The sequence below is a fragment of the Pangasianodon hypophthalmus genome, chromosome 11 (assembly GCF_027358585.1).
Source record: "Pangasianodon hypophthalmus isolate fPanHyp1 chromosome 11, fPanHyp1.pri, whole genome shotgun sequence".
NCBI lineage: Eukaryota > Metazoa > Chordata > Actinopteri > Siluriformes > Pangasiidae > Pangasianodon > Pangasianodon hypophthalmus.
The window spans coordinates 3,286,749-3,313,166 of NC_069720.1; the positions used below are offsets into that span (position 1 = coordinate 3,286,749).

The 26,418-nt window shown below is 39.4% G+C and overlaps 2 protein-coding genes across 28 annotated transcripts in view; one reads left to right on the forward strand and one right to left on the reverse strand.

Moving 5' to 3' along the window:
* Positions 1-7,455: 7,455 nt before the first annotated feature.
* Positions 7,456-8,427, reverse strand: LOC113536784 (hydroxycarboxylic acid receptor 2-like). The gene has a single exon (XM_026930924.3). The coding sequence runs from the start codon at positions 8,425-8,427 to the stop codon at positions 7,456-7,458; it is 972 nt and encodes a 323-aa protein (XP_026786725.3).
* A 5,256-nt stretch (positions 8,428-13,683) lies between these two features.
* Positions 13,684-26,418, forward strand: part of LOC113536476 (CLIP-associating protein 1-B-like) — a 72,821-nt gene continuing 60,086 nt past the window's right edge. For all 27 annotated transcript variants that reach the window (XM_053238180.1, XM_053238188.1, XM_053238183.1 and 24 more), the window contains exons 1-2: positions 13,684-13,826; positions 15,749-16,233. In XM_053238180.1, the coding sequence (XP_053094155.1) occupies positions 16,039-16,233 (195 nt within the window). In that variant the 5' untranslated portion in view covers positions 13,684-13,826; positions 15,749-16,038. The remainder of the gene's footprint in view (positions 13,827-15,748; positions 16,234-26,418) is intronic.

The following is a 26,418-nucleotide window of genomic DNA, read 5'->3' on the forward strand; positions in this document are numbered from 1 at the left end:
GTTGGCAGTACTGATGCAGATGGACTGAACAATTCTTTACCCACACTAATATTTTTATTCTACAGCCGTAGGCAAATAACTAGGTGAACAAAACGTCAAACTACTCACCACCCACCACCCATATTATAATATAAAATTATATTATTATAATATTATGAAAAAGACACAATGCACTGTGGCCTTGGCAACACTCTTCCTTATGGTGCCATTGGTGAAACACAGAGTAAGGATAAATAATAAATCTGATTTGCATTTGCCCTAAACTCAAAGTCCAACCTGGTTTTAAATTTACTACCATGCTTGATTGACTTCAACTGTGGTTTTATGGTGAGAAAAGAAGGCAGTCATACCCAAATTACACCTATATTAAAAATGTGTGCATGTGCCCTTGTTAATTGTTAATTCCCAACTGAAAAATAGAAAAAAATTTATATATCTGGTTATGGAAATTTGAATTTTAATGCTATGCATGAAACCATAAACATATTCTCTTAAGGGCCAAATGTAATTGTCTCCTAAGGGCAATAAAAAAATCTAGATAAGAATGCATGGTCAGCCATCAACCTATACAGCTATATTCATTCATTCGTTCATTCAATCGTTCATTTAGTGATTCACTCATTTATCTTTAGCACACGCTTTATCCCCCCACCCCCCGACAAGCCCCAGACCAACCCAAATCAGCAGCAACAGCACATTTCCTCTGCCATGATGGAGCTAATCAGAGTCTGCCATGGAGAAATGCAAGCTGTCCGTCTAACACCTGGCGCTTTTGTGAGTAACGCGATACACAATACAAACCCAGAAGTTTGTCCGCAAGCTCAGGTCAGTAAAGTTCCTGGGATATGTCCTGGATGAACATGGTGTGGACATGGACTGACCCAAGGTGGGTTCTACTGTTGGCTTACTGGGGCTTCAAGTCTGTGGCAACACAACTCACACCACTCACTTCTTAAAGGTAAACTGAAGAACCACTGGACGTAGGAAGTATTTCAGACCTTCTGGAGACTTTCAAAGTGCAAATATCATTCGTCATCCAGACCCTTCACCCTTCACTCTTTAATGAGTATTATTCATTGAGTTTTATACTTCTGGCACAGTGGTGGGATGGATTATTCCAGTTAGTTTTTCGACCTCAGTCAGGCTGGAATTGTTTACACAAGGGAACAGCTGCGATGGAGATATCGTGATAGCAGAGGAGGAGTGAAACAGCGGGCAGATATGGAGATTTAAACCATTTCCCTTCAATCATTATTGGGAGCCTAAGATTGCTGGCAAATAAAATAGACAAATTATCAGTACTAACAACGACATAATGAGAATACAGGGAATGCAGCATTATGTGTTTTACAGAGTCGTGGCTACACCCAAACATACTAGATGATAATGTTAGCCTGAATGGGTTTACTACTCTGAGGGCAGACAGAAGTCAACATCAAACTCATAAGGAAAAAAGGTGGAGAGCTCGTTTCGCTTGTAGATAACAAACTGTGTAATCCTAGTCATGTCACAATTAAAGATCTGTCACTCGGACACTGAACTGTTTATTCTCAGAATGCGTCTGTATTATTTGCTGAGGGAGTTCTCCCATGACATTGTGTGTGTTGTTTACATTCCACCTTCCCTAAATGCAGACATGGCGTGTGTTGTCATCCACATGTCCATTGTGAGCCTACAGACCCAGCACCCCTGCTCATTTATAGTACTATCTGGAGATTTCAACCATGTTTCTCTCTCTTTGCATCTCCCAACATTCGGACAGTTTGTGGAATGTAAAACAAGTGAGAAGAGAACACTGGATCTTCTGTAGGTCAAATCATAACCTGGTTCATCTCATACTCCTATATAAGCCCATGGTACAGCGGCAACCAATGACCAACAGGACGGTGAGGAAATGGTCTCCTGAGGTCATTGAATCACTGAAGGCTTGCTTTGAGGTTACAGATTGGGATGTGCTCTATGCTCCACATGATGAGAACATAGACAGCATAACATCTTGCTTCTGTGAATACACTGTCATACCCTCTAAATCTGCTTCCCCAACAATAAACCATGGGTCAGTAGTGAGCTGCAAACTCTCCTCGACCAAAAGAAGATAGTCTTCACACAGTCACGTTAACTGCAGAAGTTCTCTGATGACATGGCCATCGTGGGGTGCAACAGAGGTGGGCAGGATGATGAATATAGTGCCTTGGTGAAGAACCTTGCTGGCTGGTGCAAACTTAACCAACTGCAGCTAAACACTGGCAAGACAATGGAGATGGTGGTGGACTTCAGGAGGTCCAGGTCTCACCTTTCACCTGGCAACATTGACAGAGGGGATGTGGAGGTAGAGAGCACATATAAGTACCTGGGCATGCATTTGGACTACAGAGTGGATTGGACTATCAATATAGATCCCGCTTACAAGAAGGGCTAAAGTTGCCACTACTTTCTGAGGAGGTTGTGGTCCTTCAGTGTGTGTATATCACTCTTGTGGGTGTTCAACCAGTCAGTTGTAGCCAGTGCACTTTTCTACACTGTTAAGGGAACTTGCATCAGTGCAAAGGCTGCAAAGAAACTTAACAAACTGAATAGGCAGATTATAGGAGTACTGTTAGAGCCACTGGAGGCAGTTTGGGAAGAAAAGACACACAGCAAACTGTTAAACTGTTAGCTATTATGGACAATAACGCACATCCCTTACATCACACACTGGATAAACAGAGAAGCGCCTTCAGCATCATGCATGATCATTCTTACCCACAGCAATTTGACTGTATAATGAGTCACCCTACTAAAACCAGGATTATTATTATTATTATTATTATTATTCAACTTATTATTCAATTATCAGTATAGTAAAATATATCAATATAGTTTCAATATAGATATAGTTTCTTTCTATCTATCTATCTATCTATTACAGTTTGTTAGAGAACATACCTAAAAACAGCATCATAAAGTCCAAGGAACTATCAAAACAAGCCTGGGATGAAATTATGGATAAGTGTGAAATGGAAATGGATAAATATAAAAAATATTTGAAACTTTGCACATCCTGCAGAGCCCCATTAAATTCATTATTAAATTAATCCACCCAAGTCAGTGAGTGAATAAAGAGGGCAGAGTAAAAGAAGCAATCAGGAAGACAAGGGTAACGCTCAACATAATACTACCACCACCATGCTTCTGTCATGTATTCCTCCTCTCTGCGTGTGGTGCACTCCATGTGCCTCTTTGTTTATATAGCTATGTATGGACTTTTTTTTATTCGTGTCTTGTCTCCACCCCATCTTATCATAAGTTTATCTCCCTACTGTATCATGATCATTCTTACCTGTTTTCAGTTCCTCCCTTGATTAGTCTGTGTATCTAGGCCCTTGAGTTTCATTGTTTCGGTGTCATAGTTTATGTTGTAGTTTACAGGCATTACTGAGCCTTGGTTTTCTTTGTTCCTTTGCCTGGTATCTAGTGGTGTGTTTCCTGATTTATACCCTCACCCATGTTTACTTTATGAAAACCAGCATTGTGGATGACCCCACACACCCCTCTCACACACTCTTTACCCTGCTGCCGTCTGGTAAACGGTACCGAAGCATTCAGGCCCTCAAGACCAGACTGTGCAATAGTTTCTTCCCCCATGCCATCAGACTCATCAATACTCAGAAACTGGACTGAAGGAACACAAACACACACATACATATATACACACACAACTGAGCATCCTCCATCCTCTCTGCAATTTTTCTGCCAGTTGTTGCACATGTTTATGCTGCTACGATACTCATTATATTATACTGTACTCTTAACTGCTACTAGGCTGCTACTCTTATGTTTACACTATTTCAGCTACTTGTATTATACTCTTGTACTCTTTGCACTATTGTCACTAGGTTCACTTTTAAACAGAACTGTGTACTGGTCGGCGCTGCAGTCATTGTACTGTCTTGTAGTGTCTTGTACTGTCTGCACATGTTTGCACTTGTGCACTTTATGTATAAATTATGTAGTCTCTTGTAGTTCTGTGTTGTTCTGTGCCATCTTATGTAGCACCTTGGTCCTGGAGAAACGTTCTTTCACTTCACTATATACTTAAAATGGCTGAAATGACAATAAACTCCACTTGAACACTTGAACTTGAAAATGGATTGTCCTCGTCTCCTTCTGCCTGGCTGTACCTTGACCTACACTATGGACTATGATGATGTTTTATCGATGTGCCATAAGAAACAACACATTGATCTTAGATTCTTGTGTCCTGCTTCTACTCACCACATGTTACAGCTTCATTGTGGGGATGGTGTTCTCAGGGTAATGAGTACTTTATTGTTTCTGCCTAATGGGCAAAAAAGTTCCGAACTCCAAATGGGATTTCATAAAAGAGCTGTAAACAGCATCTCCCATCTGAGCTGTGGATCACTCCAGCTTCTTCGGAGATACCCAGTAATGATAGCTATTGAATGCTCTACCATTAGAAAATAAAAATGCTAACAGAGTTCAACCACCTCATCTTATGACATGGGCATGTATGGCTGCCAATGGAACAGGTTCCTTTGTCTTTATTGATGACGTGACTGTTGATAAAAGCAGGAGGATGAATTCTGAAGTGTACAGGGCTATATTATACTATATTAGTCTATATTATCTGCTCGGATTTGTAACAAAGTTTACCTCTACTGTCCCTGTTAAATGAATAAACAATAATACATGTGACTGATCATTTTATTTGGTGATGAATGAGGTATGAAGCTGAACTCTGCAGTTTGACACTCATGTCTTATCCAATGGTATAAACTCTGGGCATATTTGTATATTCATAATTGAATGTCCCCACTGCTTATAAGCGACAACTCAAGCCTAAATCTTTCCACATTTTCATTTGAATTATTCATAATATAGTGTGGTGAGCACCTTCCTTACTGCTACGGTCTACTTACCTAATCAGCAAAGGAAATTATTTGGTTGGAACTGATGTTTAATCTCTTGTGCAGAGCTGACATATAGGAGGTGACGTTTTGCTGCAAGCTGTCATTAAGAGTCATATCTGGGTTAGAAAAGGCAAATTTTAAGTTTTATCTTCAAAACCAACTCCTTATATTTGATATCTTATTCATTCAGTCATCTTCAGTAACTGCTTTATCCTGGTGAGGATTTCGGTGGATCCGAAGCCTGGAAACACTGAGCAAGAGGCAGGAATACAATCTATTACATTGCACCATGCACACACACATACGGTACATACCCAGGGACAATTTAGAGTCACTCATCTACCTATTGGCATGTGTTTTATGAGGCGGGAGAAAACTAGTGAACCTGCAGGAAAGCCACTTTCTTGAAATGTTTTTTTTTTTTCATTTCAATGACATTCCAATAACTATATCAGCGCCCTACATAGACATAAAATAACGGCTTCTACAGCACCATATGTTTAGTACATACAGTCGAGTCTAAAAGTCCACTAGTGAAAATACAAAATTATATTATTGATAACAACTTGAGTGAAAAGTTTAATCTTTGAAATATTTACATGAATTTTAGAGTTTCTTAATTTGTGTTCACAATGCATGTTTTTAGCGAACTGTACTCAGACCACCTCCCAAGATGGTCTCAGTTTGGTTCGCTTTAACAGGGTCTGAGATCTTTTGCTGTGTTCACACATGGGCCAAAAATCCAGCGAACCATGCTCAGACCCCTGAAAAGGACCAAGTGTGAAAACACCCTTAGAATTTGCTATGTCCTCTTTTTGCTTTAATGACAGTGCACCCGAGCTGGAATGAAGTCCACACGTTTGTGCAAAACCTTATGATCCATTTTAGATCAAATCCATCAGAGTGTCATATTACTCTCTATTCGACGTGCTTCAATAGAAGAGATTAAGCATGAGGAAACTCTGACCTTTTGTACAAAGCAGTTAACATGGTCAATATCACAAATTTGCTTACATTTAAATAGGGACCTAGAAATAGTGCAGAACCTTGAATATTAAATATTCAAGATATTGAACATTTAATTTCTTAAATGTTTTAAATATTTCAAAATTCTATAACCTTGTGTTTATTTCCAACTAGTCAAAAAATCCCAGATTTTCAAAGTGGCCTCAGACTTTTGAACCCCACTTTATGCATTATTATATTATTTATACAAGAATTATTTATCCACTGATTATGTTTTCATTAAAAATCATAGGAAAAAATGTGAACTGTTCTCCAGCTGCTAAGAGTGCAATATTACACAAGATACGTTATGTAGTACACAGATTTTTAATTTAAATTTCAATAGCTTTCAAATAATTACAAAACAATAAATCCTTATTTAATTTCAAATAAGAGAAATAATTTAAAATATTAGGTATACTCGGTCTAATCAATAAAATATAAGGCAGATTTTCTCTAACCATTTTTCTTTAACAGTACTAAAGCCAATAAATTTCCAAAACACACACACACACACACACACACACACACACACACACTGCCCATTTCTTGTTAACTTTTTGATGCAATGCACATGCAAAATATGCTCATTTCTGCGCATTCATAAAGTGGATGGTAATTTGCATACTCATGAGCCGATGTTTGAACACTCATACTACAAGGTGCATTGCTGCTCAAAGTGAAATAGGTACAAACAAAAAATGTATGTGGAATTTTATATCTGTTTTTCTTTTCAACAAAATTATTGGATTACAATTTTTGTTTACATGCTCCTACAGAGTTAATAACCTACCTATAAAATGATCAGCCTTTCACCAGTGGTGCTACATCACCTCACAGCTTCTTACTCTCGAACAAACACTTTTCCTAGAAGGGAAATTTCATCCATTTTCCATACCGCTTATCCTACACAGGGTAGCCTGGAGCCTATGCCAGGGCACTCGGGGCACAAGGTGGGGGAGAACCCTGGACAGGATGCCAACCCATCACAGGGCACAATTGCACATACACACTACAGACAATTTGGAAATGCCAATCAGCCAGGGAGGAAACTGGAGTACATAGAACCACCAGCCCCCACATGTGTGAGGCAACAGTGCTAACCACTAAGCCACCGTGCCCTCCAGAAGGGAAAGTCACTATTTTTAAATCCATGATTATAATATTTAGTTCAATAATAAGATTTTCATGAATGACAAGATATGCAAACTGTCTCACTGATGCTAAGCTTGGCATGCAATCACACACTTTGCAAGTCGATATGAATTCAGATGTCACATGATGCTGAACTCATCCAGTATTTCTTTATAGTATTAATATAGTGTTTTATAGAGGTGTTATTTCTACCATTTGTTCTGTGCCACCAAAAATGGTAAATAGTACAGTATTGAAACCGTTATAAAGGTTATTACTTTTTGTCTTTAGGCAAACTGAACTATGAAATGCTGGCATATATACATCATAACCATTTGAATTATCACTATAACAAAATGCACCTATCAGGCAACAGCATTTTTCACATATTTTGCTTAAATCTACTTTATTCGCTTGCTACTGTAGACACATTGCTGTTCCCTGAAGGCGCCTCTTCTTTTTGCCCTGTAAGTCTCCTGAAAAGTTTCTGTATGACACCACTGAATGCAGGAGTGGAAAAGTAGTAAACAAGAGGGTTTAGCACACTATTGAAATAGGTGAAGCAAACTGAAGTATAAAACGCCAGATTTGCCTCACTGAAGTGTGAACACTCTTGGTACCAGGACTTCAGGACCCAAACAGCGACCCGTGAGGCAGTGCTTGGAAAGAAGCAGATGAGGAAGACCATGGCGACGATGAAAATGAACTGGACGGCCCTCTTGACCTTGCCTGTAGTGTCCATCGTCTTGGTTTTCAGCTGCCATGTAATGCAGGCCGTGCAGAAGATGATGATGGCGCCTGGTACGCAGAACTGGATCACATAGAAGGCGTTGTGCCAGATTGAAAGTGGACTGCTGTCCAAGCATATGTTGAAGCTCTCACACTGGATGCGGCTGCCGATCTTGAAAAAGTGAGGCGATCCCAGCAAGTATCCTGTCATAGCTATAATAATCGCCCATAGGCCTGCAGAGATCCACATGGCGTAGCTCAGTTTCATCCGATTTATTCGATGTAGTGGGTGCACAATCTTCAGGTAGCGGTCCACAGCCACAGCAGTGAGGAAGAAGATACCAGCAGCCCTGTTGGCTGCCAGGAGGAAGAGCAGGATGCGGCAGAAGGCATCTCCGAAGATCCAGTCCTGGCCCCTGCGGTAGTAGTCAGCTCTGAATAGCAGGCAGAACAGCACCACTGAGTCGGCCACAGCCAGATGTGCCAGGTAGATGGAGTTTGGCTTCCAGCTCTCCATGTGGAAAGCGAACATGCTGAGGGCCAGAACGTTCCCCGTGAGGCCAAAAATGAACTCTATAATAAGTATAGGGGGTAGGAATTGGTGTAAGATGTGGGGCTCAAAAGCACAACAAACCGAGGAGTTGGACATGTTGGCAGTACTGATGCAAATGGACTTAGGAATCCTTTACCCAACACTGCGTTTTTATTCTACAGCCATAGGCAAATAACTAGGTGAACAAAACGTCAAACTACTTGCCACTCTGCAGCCACATTATAATTTAAAAAGGATTATGAGGAAGACAGCATGCACTGTGGCACGGAACACTCTTCCTTGGGGGAAAGTGTCATTAGTAAAACACATATATACATATAAACAATAAAAGTGGTTTGCATTTGTCCTAATTTCTGTGGCTTTGAATTAAGAGTAATGTTGAGACTAGAAGGCAGTCATGCACACATTACATCTACGTAGATATAAAATATGTGCACATGTTCTAGTCACTTGTTAATTCCTAACTGAAAACAAAAACAAAATACATGTCCAAAAAAATCCAGAGAAGGAGGGATGGTGAGCCATTTCCACTCTTCTGGGAAGGCTTTCCAATAGATTTTGGAATGTGGCTGTGGGGATTTGTGCTCATTCAGCCACATGAGGCACACAGTCTCCATTCCTGTTCATCCCAAAGGCTTTGAGTGTGGTTGAGGTCAGGAGTCTGTGCAGGCCACTCAAGCCTTTCCACACCAGTCTTGGCAAACCATGTCTTAATAAACCTTGGTTTGTGCACAGGGGCATTGTCGTGCTGGAACGTGTTTGGGCCCCTTAGTTCCAGTGAAGGGAAATCTTAATGCTACAGCATACAAAGGCATTCTAGACAACTGTGTGTTTACAACTTTGTGGCGTGACTTGGTAGGGTAACTCTTCAGTGACTCTTCTCGCTCTCTCTCTCTCTCTCTCTGTTGAGCTACATATGCTACTCCTGAGATGCCTTCTGCTCCCTGGACCAGCCTGATCCATCTTGATACCCTACTTCTGGTTGGATTTCTCATCACTTTGAAACCACTCGCTCCTGCTGAGGATGGCCCCACACGGACAGCCTAAAGTTACATGAGATTACTGTGGATTGTACCACTTAGAAACCATGAAGATGGCTTTGGACTTCAATTGATATGAACAGTTTTGCTACGGTGGCTTAGGACTACAATTGCTATGACAGCTTTAGGACTGCAATTCTCACAAACAGTTTTGCACTCAAGTCTCCATCAGTGAACAGTTGATAACTTCAACAAAATAGTTCTAGTTTCATGTGTAAACTATAATGAACTTTCCTGGTTATACAATTGCACTTTTTGACCATGTAGTATACAGTTATAGGAGGGAATGATTTATAATCACACTATCCGGTGTCACCCAGATGAGGATAGGTTCCCTGGTTCCTCTCAAGGTTTCTTCCTCATATCGTCTCATGGAGTGTTTCCTTGCCAACATTGTTAGGGATAAATTCATAAATTTAACAATTATATCCTGAATTTATATATTTCTGTAAAGCTGCATTGTGACAATGCCCATCATCAAAAGTGCTATACAAATAAAATTGAATTGAACTGAATTGAGATAGGCAACTTTGCAGTGCTATGGTCCTCTGTGACTGCAGTTTGATACTCATGACTTATCCAGTGGAAGACCACAGATCTGAGCATATTTGCATATTCATAATATAATGGCTCCATTGTCTACTAGCAACACTCAAGCCAAAATATTTCCACATTTTTATTTGAATTCACAATATAGTGTGGTCAGCCCCTTCCTTACTGCTATGGTCTACGTAACCTAATCAGCAAAGGAAATTATGTGGTTGGAACTAAAGTCCGATGTCTTGTGAGGAGCTGACTTAAACTTATGAAGAAGTTTAACTTTCACTATGACACACACTATCAATAAAATGCTGGTCCAGTTCGGAAAAGTCGAACTATGTCTTATCTTCGAAACCAACTTCTTATAACTGATATCTTATTCCTTCATTCATTTAATCATCTTGCGTAACCACTTTATCCTGGTCAGGGTCGCGGTGGAATCCAGAGCCTATCCTGGGAACACTGGGCATGAGGTGGCAATGCACCCTGGATGGGAAGCCAGTACACCACAAAGAGCCATCCTGGGAACACTGGGCTTGAGGTGGCAATGCACCCTGGATGGGAAGCCAGTACACCACAAAGAGCCATCCTGGGAACACTGGGCTTGAGGTAGGAATACACCCTTGATGGGATGCCAGTACACCACAGAGTACCATGCACACACACGCACACACACACTCATTCGCACCTAGGGGCAATTTAGAGGTGCCTGTCTAGCTACTGGCATGTTTTTGGAAGTCTGGCAGAAACTGGAGGAAACACACACCCTTGTGCTGCCCTTGAAAGGTTTGTTTTTGATTGCACTGATTTGGACTTCCTTGTTTGACCAAATTCCAAATCATTCCCTAATAACTACATCAGTGCTCCACATAGACAAGAAATATGTCTTCTATATGTAAGACTTCTACAGCCCAGTAGTGCACCAGATATCTAATGTAAGTATTATATATATATAATTATTTATAATTTAGCCTCTGCAGACTCCACTGATTATTTTTGCTTCAAAAATCATGGGGAACAGGATGAACCATTGGATGAGCCACTGAGAGTGCAATATTACACCAAATACATAAATAAAACACATATTTATCTTTAAATTGCAAACCGCTAAATTGTTTGTACTTTTTAAAAAAGTAGTCATACTGGACTGGTACAGACTGAATTAAACTAAACATACATTCTATTACAGTACAAAGCCCAGTGAAAGTCCTAACATTAGCAAACTTCAATGCCCAGAAAACACACACACACATACACACACTTGTCTTTCTATCTTTGTAAGGACCTTCCACTGACATAATTTTTAATGCAGCTAATTAATGCACACCTACACCAAAATCTAACCCAACCTTAACCTCAGTAACCAAGGAAGGAATGAAAGAAACCTTTTTGTCTCTTTTAGTTTTTTTTTTAATTAAAAGTTGTAGTTTTGGGAAAAAAGAAAGTTTTCTCATGGGGACCAGCCAAATGTCCCCAAAAAGTCAGGAAACTCTCAGATATTCCTCTCCTGTGTAATAATTACTCCTGAGTGATCAATGTCTATTTTTCACATAGAATCTTAGCTTTCAGAGAAATATTTTTTTGGTTAGAAAAGAGTGTGTGGTTTATGTTTACAGGAGTGTCCTCACCACTCAGAGACGACCTTCATGTCTCTAAGAGATGAACTTTGTTCTTATAACTTAACATGAATTTAGTCATTGAAGATTTAATGGGACATCTTGAGTCTTGGGTCATTTTATCAAACAGCAAAGAAACAACAAGAAACATCAAATCATCATGTTCAAATAAAAACAACAACAACAACAATTGTCCAAGTTATAGAATAAGAGTTGATTTTTGATAGATTTTATAATGTGCATATAATATGAATGATGTATTACAGAACTGCTTTGTTGGTGAAGTTTTAAAACCATTCTGGTTGCCATTTTGAACATTTGTACTGCAGACAAACAGTATATGGCCAAATATTTGTGAACGCCTGACTATGACACCCATATGTGTTTCTTCCCCAAACTGTTGCCAAAGTTGGAAGCACACAATTGTATAGAATGTCTCTGTACGCTGTAGCATTGCAGTTTCCCTTCACTGGAACTAAGAGTCGTTCCAAACCCGTTCCAGCATGACAATGCCCCTGTGCACAAAGCATGGTTCAGGAAGACATGGTTTGCCAAGGTTGGAGTGGAAGAACTCCAATGTCCTACACAGAGCCCTGACCATGTTCCAGAATCTAGTGAAAAGCCTTCCCAGAAGAGTGGAGGTTATTATAACAACAAAGGGGGACTAAATCTGGAATGGGATGTTCAACAAGCACATACGGGTGTGATGGTCAGGTGCTCATACTGATGCTCATCAAATGCTCACTCTTATCCCGGTGAATAGCACAAAGCATTACTTACTCACAAGCACATCAGTGGGAGATGAGAACGAAGCTCAAGTACGGGTGTTTGCTTGAATTATTTGTGCATTTAGGGATGTAGCAGTGACTGTGAGCTGTATTTACTGCCATGGTTCATGGTCTCAACAGAAATTATGAAACGCTACAACTTACACTTCAGCATTTGTAAACATGGAAGTGTGAAAAGGGCCCGTGCTGTAGTGAATTTGCATTCCAGTGAGCCTCTGCGGCTGCCTGTTAACTTGATGATTAATGTCCTAGTTTTGTTAATTCCCTGTTTATTCTTAGGGTAGGAATGTGTTGCATATATACAGTGCTGTGCAAAAGTCTTAGGCACATGCAAAGAAATGCTGTAGAGCAAAGATGCCTTCAAAAATAATGCAATTAAATGCTTCTACATTAAAAAAATACAACAAAGAGCAGTAAACAGTAATAAATGAAACAAAGTCAATATTTGGTGTGACGATCCTTCGCTTTTAAAAAAAAAATAGTATCTCAGGTGCAGTGTGTGCAGTTTTATAAGGAAATGAGCTGTAAGTGTTACTGAGCATCTTGCAGAAGCAGCCACAGTTCTTCTGGAGACTTTGACTGTCAACTCGCTTCTTATTTCTGCAGCGAATCCCAGCAGCCTTCATTATGTTTTTATCTGAAAAGTGTCTCTTATGTAACCTGCTGCTTTCTTTACTGACATACAAACATTTTTCTGTAACATTTCATTTTGTGCTGGAAAACTAATGTTTGGAAATCTAAAAAGTTTTTGTACTGAATCAATAATGTAGTCAGAAAATAAACATCTATAACAAAGTTTGTACTAAAAATAAATAGGGTGCCTAAGACTTTTGCACAGTGCTGTATATTAACCTGTGCCAGTACATGTGATACACGGTGTACAGTTTTGGTGCTTTGTGTTCACCGTCCTGGGTGGTTTGGTCCTCCACACTGATGTCAACCTTCACCAAGCTGTTCTTTGGTAAACTAGTCAGAAGATCATGCACTTTCTAGTCAATCTTCTTCTCCAGTGATACCACTATGATCTTACATCACCACTAACCTTATTATAATATATACTGTATACTATTATATAGTAACTCGCACTCACTCATACTGTACAACCTTCATATTTCCACTTTGGTGACTGATTCTTCCACCTTGATCAGCTTTCATTACCTCTATACATGTGCTGAAACATTTTCTGGCGGTAGAGGGCACTATCTCATAAGCTAGAGTGCAGTCCTGAAACATTGCTAGGATTGGCTCGTTCATATTCACAAAGCCGTGAGCTGTCCAATCAGCGAAATGTTTGTGTGTACGACAGCCAATCGTAGTGCAGGAGGCGGGATTTGCGCCAACGCTGCTGGAAAAAATAACGCGTGCAAACGCGCTACTACCGGCGCATGCGCAGTTTAGCCTTTATACCAAACGGGCGCTTTGGGGCGGAGATGAACAGCTCTGCTTGCTGCAGAAAATATCTGCTAATCAACAAACCCAGTGATGCTCAGTGCAGAGGACTGACATGGCAGGTATGTCTGTTTACATCCTGTACTCCTGATCTTGGTGTCTGTGAACATTTGTTATGGGTCAGAAATGCTTTTTCAAGTTAGCTGAAACAAAGCTAACCAATGAAAGTAGTATTTCTGCAGCTAGCTAGCAAGTTAGCTAGCCCTCCTTTCCAGCTAACTGCATGCCTTCTTCATATTGCACTGTGTAACAACAAACAGGCAGTTGTTTCTGTGTCTGCATTTAAATTTAAAACTATCACTGCTAGTACTGGAGTTTATAATAAAGCAAAATAAACTGAACATATGATGAGTGCATGAGCTGAATTTCTAAGGATTTTGTTCCAAAACAAACCTGAACTGCATTTTAAATCATATTCCTGGTCACTATGTCTAATAAACAATCAACTTTGCTAAGTAGAGCTCTGCATTTTCAAATGCAGCTTGTTGAGTAGGTAATTTAATAATTATTGCTTGTATGAAATGCAAATAATTTGCTTTCTCTTCTGTGAAACTATTGAGATTTTAAATGCTGTTTTATTAGAACAGGAGGTTTGGTTGGACACATGCACTGAGCACCATCTTTTTATTCTGCAGCCCTGCATTTCAACTTATTTGACCAAACTCCTGACTTAAGTCCTGAGCTGTTTCTTTCTTCTTTAGACAGCTGTGTCAGCTGAGTCTGAGTCCAGAAGCATGGACCTGGGAACGATGTCTTTCTATTAAAAATTTGGTCACACGTATGATTGTTTAGGTGTCAGTGAGAGTAAAAGATCTTTGTTTTTTTTATTGCCTATTTTGTGACAGAGCTCAGTATAAATGACTGATTTTATTGGTGATATGGCAAACTGGGTCATTTAAAGATCCATCCATCCATCCCGCTTATCCTAGACAGGGTTGCAGGGCACATGGAGCTCATCCCAGGGGCAATAGCGCTAACCACTAAGCTGCCATGTCCGCACACTGAAAGATGTTTTTGATCATGTTAAATAGATATCATTGATTTTCCCTATGATTAAGCAAGGAATAAGACACAACAGTTGATGTTGTTATAGGAAAATAATGAACGGTGCGGTAGTGTGATTCCCGAAGTCATCATTTCCCATTAACAGCATGTCCTGAAGTGTTTTATTCCTCTTACACCACAGCGATTAAAATGTTTTCTTTCTTTAAGAAGGAGAAGCTGGATCAGGTCTGACTCCACCCCCTGGATTTTTGGTCTTGCAGTGAGGGGTACTTGGACTATTTATCCATTTATGTTCCTGTTATTACTTAACAGCTATATAAAGGCTTTCCCTTACTAGCGTCTCTCTTTTTCTTTCTCTGTGTCTCTCTTAAAGTTAATAAGATAAAAAAAGAATTGCTGTTTGTCATGTTACTGGAAAAACTCAAAGTGCAAAGTCCTCTGTCCTGAGCGCTTTCCAGTGGAGGAAAACTTTCTGACCGTTGCAAAGTGCTGACACTGACGGCTCCTTCTGTACATGTTAAATAAATGACTCCTTACTGACATCTTCAACATCTCCATGATTTTTTTTTTGATGATCTTTTCATTATTAGGTTTGGATTATGTGAAGGATCTGCCATGGAAGCCCCTGTGAATAAGCTTTGATATATTGCTCGTTCCTAGCCAACACTGTATTTATTAACAAGTGATTTTCTTTTAGAAATGTGTGTCTGTGTTTTTTAACGTGTATCTGATACTTATTAATAAATACAGCATCCACTGTATGTGTTTTAATTGCATTCGTCTTTAACTGTACATTCCATTGGTGTCTATAACATAATAACCCCACTGTTGGCACACTTTTCTTGTATTTTACATTAATGTGTTTGTAGATCATATTTTTATCCTTTGTCACTAGAATGTATGCTGAAACCTGCGTTAGGAGGAAATACTCATATACCTTTTCCTTATAAACTATAAACTATTCTGTTTTCTGTTTCAGTTTTCCTCAGAGGACTGTGAGTCGATCTGCGGGAGAATGCGGGAACCGACGTCACATTCGTTCTCCATCACAGACGAATCCCCGAAGTCTTTCCGTTACCAGTGTTTGAACTATTTGCTGTAATCGCTCTGAGCTCACATATGGTGCCCACGTGCCACTGGACTGTAAATAAAGGGAGAACCTTTTTGCAATAAAGTGCCGTTTTTGCACATCGCTATTACTGATCACTGCGTCTGGTTGCGTTTTTTTATGCGAGTTTTGGTCTATAACTGGTTCGATCTTAAGGAAACATGGAGGCCAATATGGAATATATTGTGGGACAGGTGATGCAGAAAGACTTGGGACGGCGACTCCAGGTCGGACAGGAGATCATAGACTACATTCTGGATAGGCAGAAGTCACATGACCTGGAGCAGGATCAGACCATGCTGGACAGGATGGTGGACGGCCTGGCTACTTCATGGGTCAACTCGAGCAACTTCAAGGTGAATAAAATGATTTTGCTTTAGTAAAAATTGTCTTTTGAGCTTGATAACAATCTCACGTGCTCCTTATAACGCTACACGACTGCATATGTGGGTAGACTTAGCTAAGTGGTGTACCGTATTTGGATATCACACCTCAGCAGAAATGCAGCACGTGATTAAGATGAAAATGGCTATTGATTTAGACGACGAGAGCGCCTACTTTCATTCCTGGAAAGGGAACATGGAGTTCACTTCCATACTTACACACTGGGGCTTTGCAGTCTGCCAGACTTGTGTTGTCTCATCAGCAGCTTCTGATTTTCATCTCATAGTGCTGTTTAAAAGAGTTCATGCTTCTGATGTTGACCAATTGATTAATTTATGTATAGTATAAAATACATGCTCCAAATTTGGTTCAAGTCGAAGCTCTGGATTTCTGTCCAGTACAATGTGTAGTTCTTAATATAAATTCTAACTGTTGGCAGATTGCTTTAGTATAAGAGGAATCAAATGCTTCAGGGTGTGCTGTTATTGGAAAATAATCAACTCGGGGGTGGTAACAGTAGCTGCGCTTTGCATCGGGCTTCATCACACCGTTCTGTTATTGATTATTGATGACATCTCGTCATGCTTTATTCTTTACTTATGCCACAATATCATGATTTTTAATGTCATGGGGGATGTTTCTTCAGCTAATAAATTTGTCATGAAAATGAATACGAATAAAAATACAGAGTTTGACGTGTATGTTTTAGATGGTTAGAAAAAAAAAAGCCCTCATAAAGATAATAAATACCCCTTAAAATCAACTCCTGAGGGCAAATATTGCCCCTTAATACAAAAGTTAATTTCTAGTCTATGGAATAATTTGGGCCAGTTGTTTGGATTTGTTGCTTTGCTGCATCATCACTAATTTGCATACACTTGAGAAAAGCTCAGTTCAGATGTCAGTTCGTCGCTTACCGCTGTCGCTGAACTTCCGGGTTTGTGTTACGCAAACACTTACCAGTGATCAGCTGTTGTTTTCTTTCTCGCTCGTGTCAACGCATGGTGAGGGAGGGATTTGAGACACTGAAATCACACGCGTATTTTCCTGTGACAAATACTTGTGGTTAGCTAACTGGCTAGCTATTTGGGATGGGGCGGTGCGTAATCATGTATTGCTTGCATTTCTGATGAGAGTGAAGTTGTTTCTATGCCATATTCATTAGTTTATTGAGCATCAAAAGTTATTTGTATATACTGTATGCATGTAACTTGTCATTTTCTCTGATATGTATCTGTCATGTATCTGTTTAAATGTTAAGTGTTAGGTTTTCAGATTTCTTTAGAATGATATATTGTTATTCTTTTACAGTCTGAATGTTCAAATCCATAAATCAGTTTCTAAGTAAAGTATTTTGTTAGTGTAGATGAATAAACATACCGTGTGGAAAAGTGTCCAGGTTCAGAAAAACACATCCAGTACTCCAGCCTTATTAATCTGAAATGGTAGAACCTGCTTTTAGTTGTAAACTGTGTGACCTCAAAATGTGTCATGGAAAGAGGCTGCGTTGAATATTACAAGTACAGCGGAAAGTATTCTAGGAGTGAGAAATATTGCCTGGAAAGTACATTTAGAGTTGTGTTTTTTTTATTTTTTATTTTTTATAGCAGCACTCTTTAACGTTGTACTATATTAGTATAAATCTTTACAAATTGTAGCTCAGTTTGTCTCAGAGAACACAGACCAGAGAAGTGTTTACTCAGACTCCCTCCTGCTCACTGGTGTTTTGTGCTCGTCATTGTGCTGCTTTCATGATGAGGTTTTAAACGATTTAGTCTCTATGCTTTTGTGTCATTTTTCTTAAGATGAGTTTTGATGTGAAGTGAATTATCAACCGGAACAACTTCAAGCTTAAGAAAACGTGAAGACTCATGGTAGACTATGCACTGATATACATACTGTATGTGTATGGAAAGTGTGTCCGTGTGTGTGTGTGTGTGTGTGTTGGATTTTTCACCTCACGTTGCTTGAATCGCTCTACGCTTATTGCTTGTGGAAATTCCTATGTTTAGTTTATCACCGGTTGCCATGGTTTCACTGGAAGCATCAGGATAATGCAGTAGCTAACTAGCCAAAACACAAGCTACGCTATATGGCCGTAAGTTTGTGGACACCTGACCATCACACCCATATGTGCAAGCGCACAATTGTATAGAATGTCTCTGTGTGCTGTAGGATTAAAATCTCCCTTTACTGGAACTAAAAGGCCCAAACCTGTTCCAGCACGACAATGAACCTGTGCACAAAGCCAGCTCCATGAAGACCTCAACCCCACTGAACCCCTTTAGGATGAACTGGAACACCGACTGAACCCCAGACATCACTAATGCTCTTGCGGCTGAATGAAGCCAAATCCCCACAGCCACGCTCCAAAATCTAGTGGAAAGCCTTCCCGGAAGAGTGGCGCTTATTATAACAGCAAAGGGGGAATAAATCTGAAATGGGATTTTCAACAAGCACGTGGCTGTGATGGTCAGGTGTCCACAAACTTTTTGCTGTGTACTGTAGTGTAGCTATAGAATACATATAAAAACACAAATTTGATCACACATCAGATGCCTTCCAACTACAAAAAAATCTTACTAGTGCCAAAATGACCTTAAAATAATATTTGCAGTATATAAACGTTAAATAAAGCAATTTTTGCTGCTGATTTTAAAGTCTTAATGGAAGGGACTTAAGGGAATAAAAAAAGAAATATAACACTGTCCCTAACTCCCATTCACTGCCTATTGAAAATGCAAGGCTTTCAGCTGCTTTGTTGTATCACGTCACTGTACAGGGTTAGACTTACAGCTGTGTCATCTGAACAACACTGACCTCATGATGACTCTGCAGATAAACTACAGCGGAGAGTGTGTGCGTGCGTGTGTGTGCCTCTTTATCCTCCTCTGCAGTCACATCCTCCGTCCTGCATGAATATTAGATATACACACTCATTCGTTACAGAAACAGAACCTGTTGGATGTGAGATTGTCAGTGGTTATTTCCACAATAGAATTTGTTTAGTTGAGATCCATGTAGTAAATCATTTAGTAACACTTATAGCAGGGTCTAAAAATCCACTACCACTAGCTGTTGTTACCACAACAGTCATGTGGGGAATAAAAAAAACACGGGGCTGTGCTGTTATAGGAAAATAATCAATGACTGGGCAGTGTGATGTGGCCCGAAGTGAAGAGGAGTTACTGTTGCCATCATAAAGTGGATTGTTTTTCAGTTGTAGTAATTTGTCAACGCTAACAATGCCTTATATCCACTTTTAATTACGTTTAATGTTAAGCAGCATCCACGAGACAAGCTAGTTCCTGTTATCACTTGCGTTATAGCACCTATAACCAGTCATTCCCTCAACAGCGTCTATTTTTTTTCTCTCTGTAAGCTAATAAAACAAAAATGCAGTTTGTGATGTTACTGAGAAACCAGAAAGTCCTTTGTCCTGAAGACTCGCCTGTTTCGGAAACCTTAAAGGAACAGTTTTAGTTCTGACTGTTACAAAGCACTGACACTGGAGACTCCTTCCAAAAAGGCTAAATAAACATCTCCTCACAGACAGCGTTGTGGTATGAGAGAAATTAAACCACAGTTAGTTCCGGTCCAATTCAATTCAATTCAGTGTTATTTGTATAGCGCTTTTAACGATGGACATTGTCACAAAGCAGCTTTACAGAAATTAATGGATTCACAAAAAATTTATTGTAAATACATGAATTTATCCCTGTGAATTTATACTTAATGAGCGAGCCAGAGGTGATGGTGGTGAGGAAAAACTCCTTGAGACAATATGAGGAAGAAACCTTGAGAGGAACCAGGCTCAAAAGGGAACCCATCCTCATCTGTGTGCAACGGATAGTGCGATTATAAATAAATCCCTTCTATTATTGTCTACTATATGGACAAATAGTGCAATTGTGCAACCAATAAATTTATCACAGTTTTTGCAAGAAGTCCGGTTGGTTAAAATCTATCCATTGTCCACTGATGGAGTCCTGAGTACGAAGGTGCTCGTGGCAACTGCAGCACCAAAGCCACTACAGCAATCGCAGTCCCAAGCCATTACAGTACAGCTCCCCATATGTGATCCCCAAGCCATCTCCACAGCCCCCAGGTGGGACCATCCCCAGCAATCCAAATGGTTCTTCAGGCCGTCCATATGGGGCCACCCCCAGCAGCAGCGAGCGAACTCAACTGATGAGAACGCCAACCAGAAGTAGGGCATCAGGATGGGTCAGGCAGGTCCGGGAAGCACTAATTTGATTAGTGTTCCTAGAGTGCTTATATTTCGTATAACCGCACTAGGAGGTTTCACTGTGTGCATCACTCCACTCATCTGTGTATCACTCCAGTCGTGTGTGTATCACTCTACTCGTGTGTGTTCGCCATGTAGAATTCCACTTCCTAGTTTGAAACGGTTACTATGGTAGTGTTAGCGACATCATCAGCGGACACGGCAGACGATACAGTTTTTATGAATATAACCAAAATGTCAGTTGCTTGATACTAATTTCTTGTTTATAGAACTGTTGAAAAGTAATAACGCACTTATAGCCGTGCCGATATTCAGTATAACTGCACTCTTGCTCGTGCGAAATTGATTGATTAACACAGTATTGTCAAACAAGCTTATATCATTCTTTATTAATGTATGTTAAGAGGATTTTTTTAATTATAGAGGGCTGTACTAATGACACCAATATCAGGTGTAATAAGCAGTTTAAAAATAAATCACCAAAACTAGTAAATAGGATAGGTGTTTGACAGTTCAGTATTCATTATTTTTCTATTTGTGCCCAAACGGATGACAAAACCTTATTCACAACACTAGAACAACATTAAACTGAAAGAAATATCTGTAAAAGTATGATCAGCAATGTCTGTCTAGACCAAACAAAGACACCAGGGCACAGTTCTGCTCTCATTGCTGTGTGTCAGACAAGTATAACCAGGACTGGAAGGGAAAAATGCAATCTCAGACTGTCTGATCGTATTGTAATGCACATGTTGAGTCTTGCACATGTGTCTTGTACATCTGTTTTTTAATGCTCAAAAGTACCTGCAATCTATTATGAAGTACTTTCTGTATATCCAATACTGAGTAATGAAATATGCATCGATTGTTTTATGAGTCAGTCGGAGTTCGTTCATGTGCCATTAGCATTTTTAAGTGATTTGCGGTGGCAGCCTTTATGGATTGAGTATTCCAGATGGACACCATGACCTTGAAGGAGAAAGGAGATCGTCCATCATCGTCGCCCGTACACACAGCTCAGCGCTGAATTTACCACCGAAATGACAGTCCAGTGTGAGCGAACGGAGAAGCCCAGGCATCTCTGTGCTGCAAATAAACACCGTAGTGTGGCTTTTTCCACAAATGAGTGAAAGTAAGATGTTATTTATATCAATGTCATATCAGCATATTGCTTTTATTATATATATTACAATTATATGTATTATAATATATAATGACACAATTCTGCAGCATGTTTGGGCTAGTTATGAATGAGCAGTTCATGTTTTTTTTTTTTTTTTTTGAAGTGGCTCTGCAGTGTATTGTATTGTATTGGAGACTTTGTAAACACCACCTGTTATTGAATGAGCCTGTCTGAGATGGTCTTTCATCCATTCGTTCATTCATTCATTCATTCACACTAAGTAACCTCTTTATATCCTCGTCAGAGTTGTGGTGGACTCAGAGCCCTTCCCATGATCACTGGGCTCAAGGCAGAAAAGCACTCTGGGCAGGACGCCAGACCATCTCAGAGCACCACACATATACCCTCTCATTCACACCTAGGGGAAACTTAGCTAGTCTAGGGCCTAGTCTATCTACTGGCATGGGTTTGGGGGGTGGGAGGAAACTGGAGAACCTGGAGGAAACCCATGCAGATACAGAGAATACAGTGGAACAGACACTAACCCGAGATTAGGATTATACAGTATAAGATTTTATTTGCTTCTTAATTTTTTGGCAGCCAAGGACCTGCATGTAAAAAAAAAAAATTCCCTTATAAACGCAGCATAAATGTATTTCATGAGCATGCAAATATTATGCAAATGTATATGAATATTTATTTCCTGAAGTAACTACTGCTTTATATTTCTAGACCAATAGTATTCAAACGAACTGTGTTAACTGTGTTGATTCAAAACTTTTTGTATCATATTATCAGAACAAATTTTAACAGTTGCAGTTACTTTCAAGTCGATATTATTTCTACTTGTTTTTAAGTTATTGATGATTGGATTAAACCCATTCATGTGAATTATGATATAGACACTTATAAAAAGTACCATCAAATCGTTCTGTAGAAATACGTTTAAATTATGAATCACATAGATAACATTTTTTCCATTGTTCTTCTGAAAGATGGTAGAATTTGTGCTCAGATGGTTAGAAGGTGAACTGCAGAAACACTGGGATAAATTATTAACTACACCTCCTGTATCTGGCCATGTACACAAAACCCTGTCTCACAGATTTTGGCCATCTGTGTTAATTCATGTTAGATCAGTAGCTAACTAGCTAACTTTCCATCGTCTTTCTAGCCAGCAACAAAATTACTTTCTCCTTAAAACTTTCCAGGTTCTAGTTAAGACAAAATTAGCTACGTGAAACATTGTGAACGTGTGAAATACTGTGACGACGAGTAACTAGATGCAAGAATGGGTCCGAATTCCCAGGACGGAAGCACAATCTGAAATCTACAGCCCCCAGGTCATGGATTCTTGCTAGCTAATCTGGTTAACCTGTTTACAAGTATTGCTTGTCTCTTGCTACTTGGCGTGTTATGGCAAACCTAGCCTATAAACGCAAAAATAATGACACAACAAATAACAAAAGAGTTTACTAGTTTATATTGTCAGCCTCAAACTCTATGGGCTTTGTAAACTTTTCTGGCCACAAGCTTCAGAATCTTTAAACTGACTGACACTTGATCACAACAGTAGTAAAGTATCTGAGTAAAGGACTCTTGGGGGAATGCCTATAACATGACTGATAGGAGTGATGCAAACACAATCAAGGAGTCTATTATAGACCTATATTTGTTTCCAGGTGTTTTTTTTTTCAGGTGTACATTCCCCAGGTAAGCCCACATTCAGAAGTTTGTTGATCGCACCGTTAGCTATCTAACATCTTGTCATTTTCAAGCTGTTCCCAGCACAGGTACAGGTAAACATAATAATATCATAAATCCAGTATTGTGTGAAATACTGCTGTAAATCATGATAAATGGTTAGGCAGTTGTTGTGAAATGAAAATATGGGTATTTACTTTAAGATCCATGACTGATAAGAACAAACAGGTCTTATGTATTCACACCACAGTGACTGTAGTGAGCGATATTGAGCCAGTGCTGTTTCTGCACTAATGCTAACTTGCACTACATTTGTGAGTATAAGAATAGAGCAGGAAATTTCAGACTGTGCTGAAGCTGAGACAGTGTCTGAGTCAAGGAGCTTAGAAAGCCCACATGATGTATAAAAGCAGTGATCCCCTCCTCCTGTTTTTTCCTGTTATTTGTCTGGTTTCTTTCCTCTCATGGCCGCGAGCATTTTCAGCCCTTCCAGTATCTGGGTTATTGATTCAGGATGAATTTGTATCCTATTATTGCTGCAGGTTTACTACAAACAGCCAGGTATTTTAAACATGTGATACTTAGTGGTTCAGACAGATTCGCCTGTTTTTTACTGCTCGACTGAGTGAAATGAACCTCTTTGGTCAGCGGGGACATGACTCTGACTTTGATGAATAAAACATGGAAGTGGCTTAAATGAACCTCATGAGATGAAGTGGACAAAACCCAGGCAGAGCAGCGTGCATGTGGACTCTGCAGATATAAATGTAAATGAATTAGGACTGAGAGGGCAGAGAAGCAGGAGGAGCACTAATAGAAATTTATTTATATAGTCTGTTATGTTGGACCCAGATTTTTCTACATCTTTCCTGCATGTCAGTGCTGTTTTTACAGCCTTGTTAAAGTGATACATGTCCACGGTTTGCTAACGTAATAAACTCCAAATGGAAAATTACAGCAGCTGGGTGTGAACTTGGAAGTTACAGACGAATTACTGGATCAACATCAAAGCTTCATTTATAAACGAATAAGCTCCTGAACACTGCTGATTTATGGAATATATTTCAGACCCAGATGAAGTGAAACATTTGACTTTTAAGGTTGTATTACTTAAAGTTTTAAAAGTATCTTTGTCAAAACACCTTTATAATTCCAAGATCTCAAGGTGTATTTCTGTGATTGCTCTGTGATGTTATGAGATTTACAACGCTCGTGAGTTCTCACTCGCTCGAAAAACATTGTTTCCCGTAAAGAGACATGAGATAAGACCCAGGCCTTCATGTGTGGCATGTAGGGGCCATGACATGGTAGAAATGTATCATGATAACTTTGAATCTTTAAAAACCCAATATGTGTCGCAATATTTAGTTCAGCAGCACCAATACAGTAGACCTTCATTATTAAAATCTGAATTTTTTTCCTTCAAAAGATTAAATCTATGTAATGAGGAAAGAAAGGGAAATGGAAATGTCTGGCACAAAACTAGATTTTAGCTTACGATCAATTACTTGTTGCAGTGAGTAACAATGGAATTATTAAAGTACTGACTGCTGATGATACACACACTACTGAGGCAAATTATTCATTTAATACATTTATTTATTTATTTATTCATGTATTCATCTTCAGTACTCGTATTATCTTGCGTCACAGTGGATATGAAGCAGGAATACACACTAGATGGGACGTCTCGTGAAGCACTTTCAGCTCAGGTGCTCCACACTTTTCTGGCCACAAGCTTCAGAATCGTGAAACCGATCAAACCGGGGGCCGTAGAATCTGTGAAGTGGCAACGCTACCCACTGCACCACTGTTAACTGGCGTTAATATAAAAGGCAGATGCTTGAAAATCATTCTTAAGTGCAGTAATGATGTTATCGCACTCTGCTACGTCTCAGCTCTGGGCTGTAGGTAACATGATACTCTGAGACATCTCTGACTTCAGTCTATCAGCCCTGCTGTTCTCTGAGATGGTGCAGTCTCCATGTGCATGACACATCCTGAAAGGTCAAAAGAGTGAAGATTAACCTTAGAAATGTTTTGGTTGGAGGTTGGTTTTAAAGTACAGGGTCAGCTATTGTATAGAATCCTGGAGCTGGTTGAGGGTGAATGACTTTGCTCCAGTCTTGTGCCAGTCTTGGGATTTATTGTTGCCAAGCTACCATTTTCCCTGCATTATGTTCTTCTCTGTAGCTATAGAGGAAGAAATCACCTCATATATCGATCTTTCCGAGTGGGTAACAAACCAACAACAGGGCCACCATGTGCTAATAATAGCACTGTTCAAACATCAGGATATTTTTCCTTAACTCACTCATGCTTAATAACACCGCTAAATCTGTCCTACACACATTTGCTAAAAATGACAATAGTACACTAATGCCAGTTGATACAGCAAAGCTTCACCGTAAACCATAAAAATTAAATTGCATTTTTATGATTTAACATTTTTGGAGGGATTCATTTGAGTGTGTATTCTGAACATTTCCGCTAAGTATCGAACATCATTGCATCACATTTTATGATGCAGTATAAAATATGAGAGCCGATTATGTTCCAGTATGCAAATTCAAACTGTGTAATGTTTTTCTGTTGGAATATTATATGCATGTCTGCTGTTTTCAGTCTGCATGTTCATAGAATAAAGCAAAATAATAAAAATAAAGCAGACTGAATAGATTACTTGAAAGAGTACAGTAGCAGAGCTGATAAGCCTACGATTAAAAAATATCAGTCGACTCCAGCTTTCTAAACATGAACCAGTGTGGCTTCTGTTACAGATCTTACGTCTTATACAGTCACGTTTGTTTACATATGTTATTTAGCAGAAAGCAGCTCGTCAGACCAGGAGACTAGCTGCATAGTCAGAAAGTGGAGAGTTTTCACAGACTTTCATAGATTTTTCATTTTATTAATCCTCCGTGGTCTGATTAGCGAACTGATGACACGGCTTGTTTTAATAAAAACGCTGACAAAAACAGAATAGATAGCCAAGTATGCATTTATGGGAAAGTCAAGAGCCACAACAAAGCAAAACATAATGACTACAAATTGTATTATTTATGTCCATAAACTAAACAT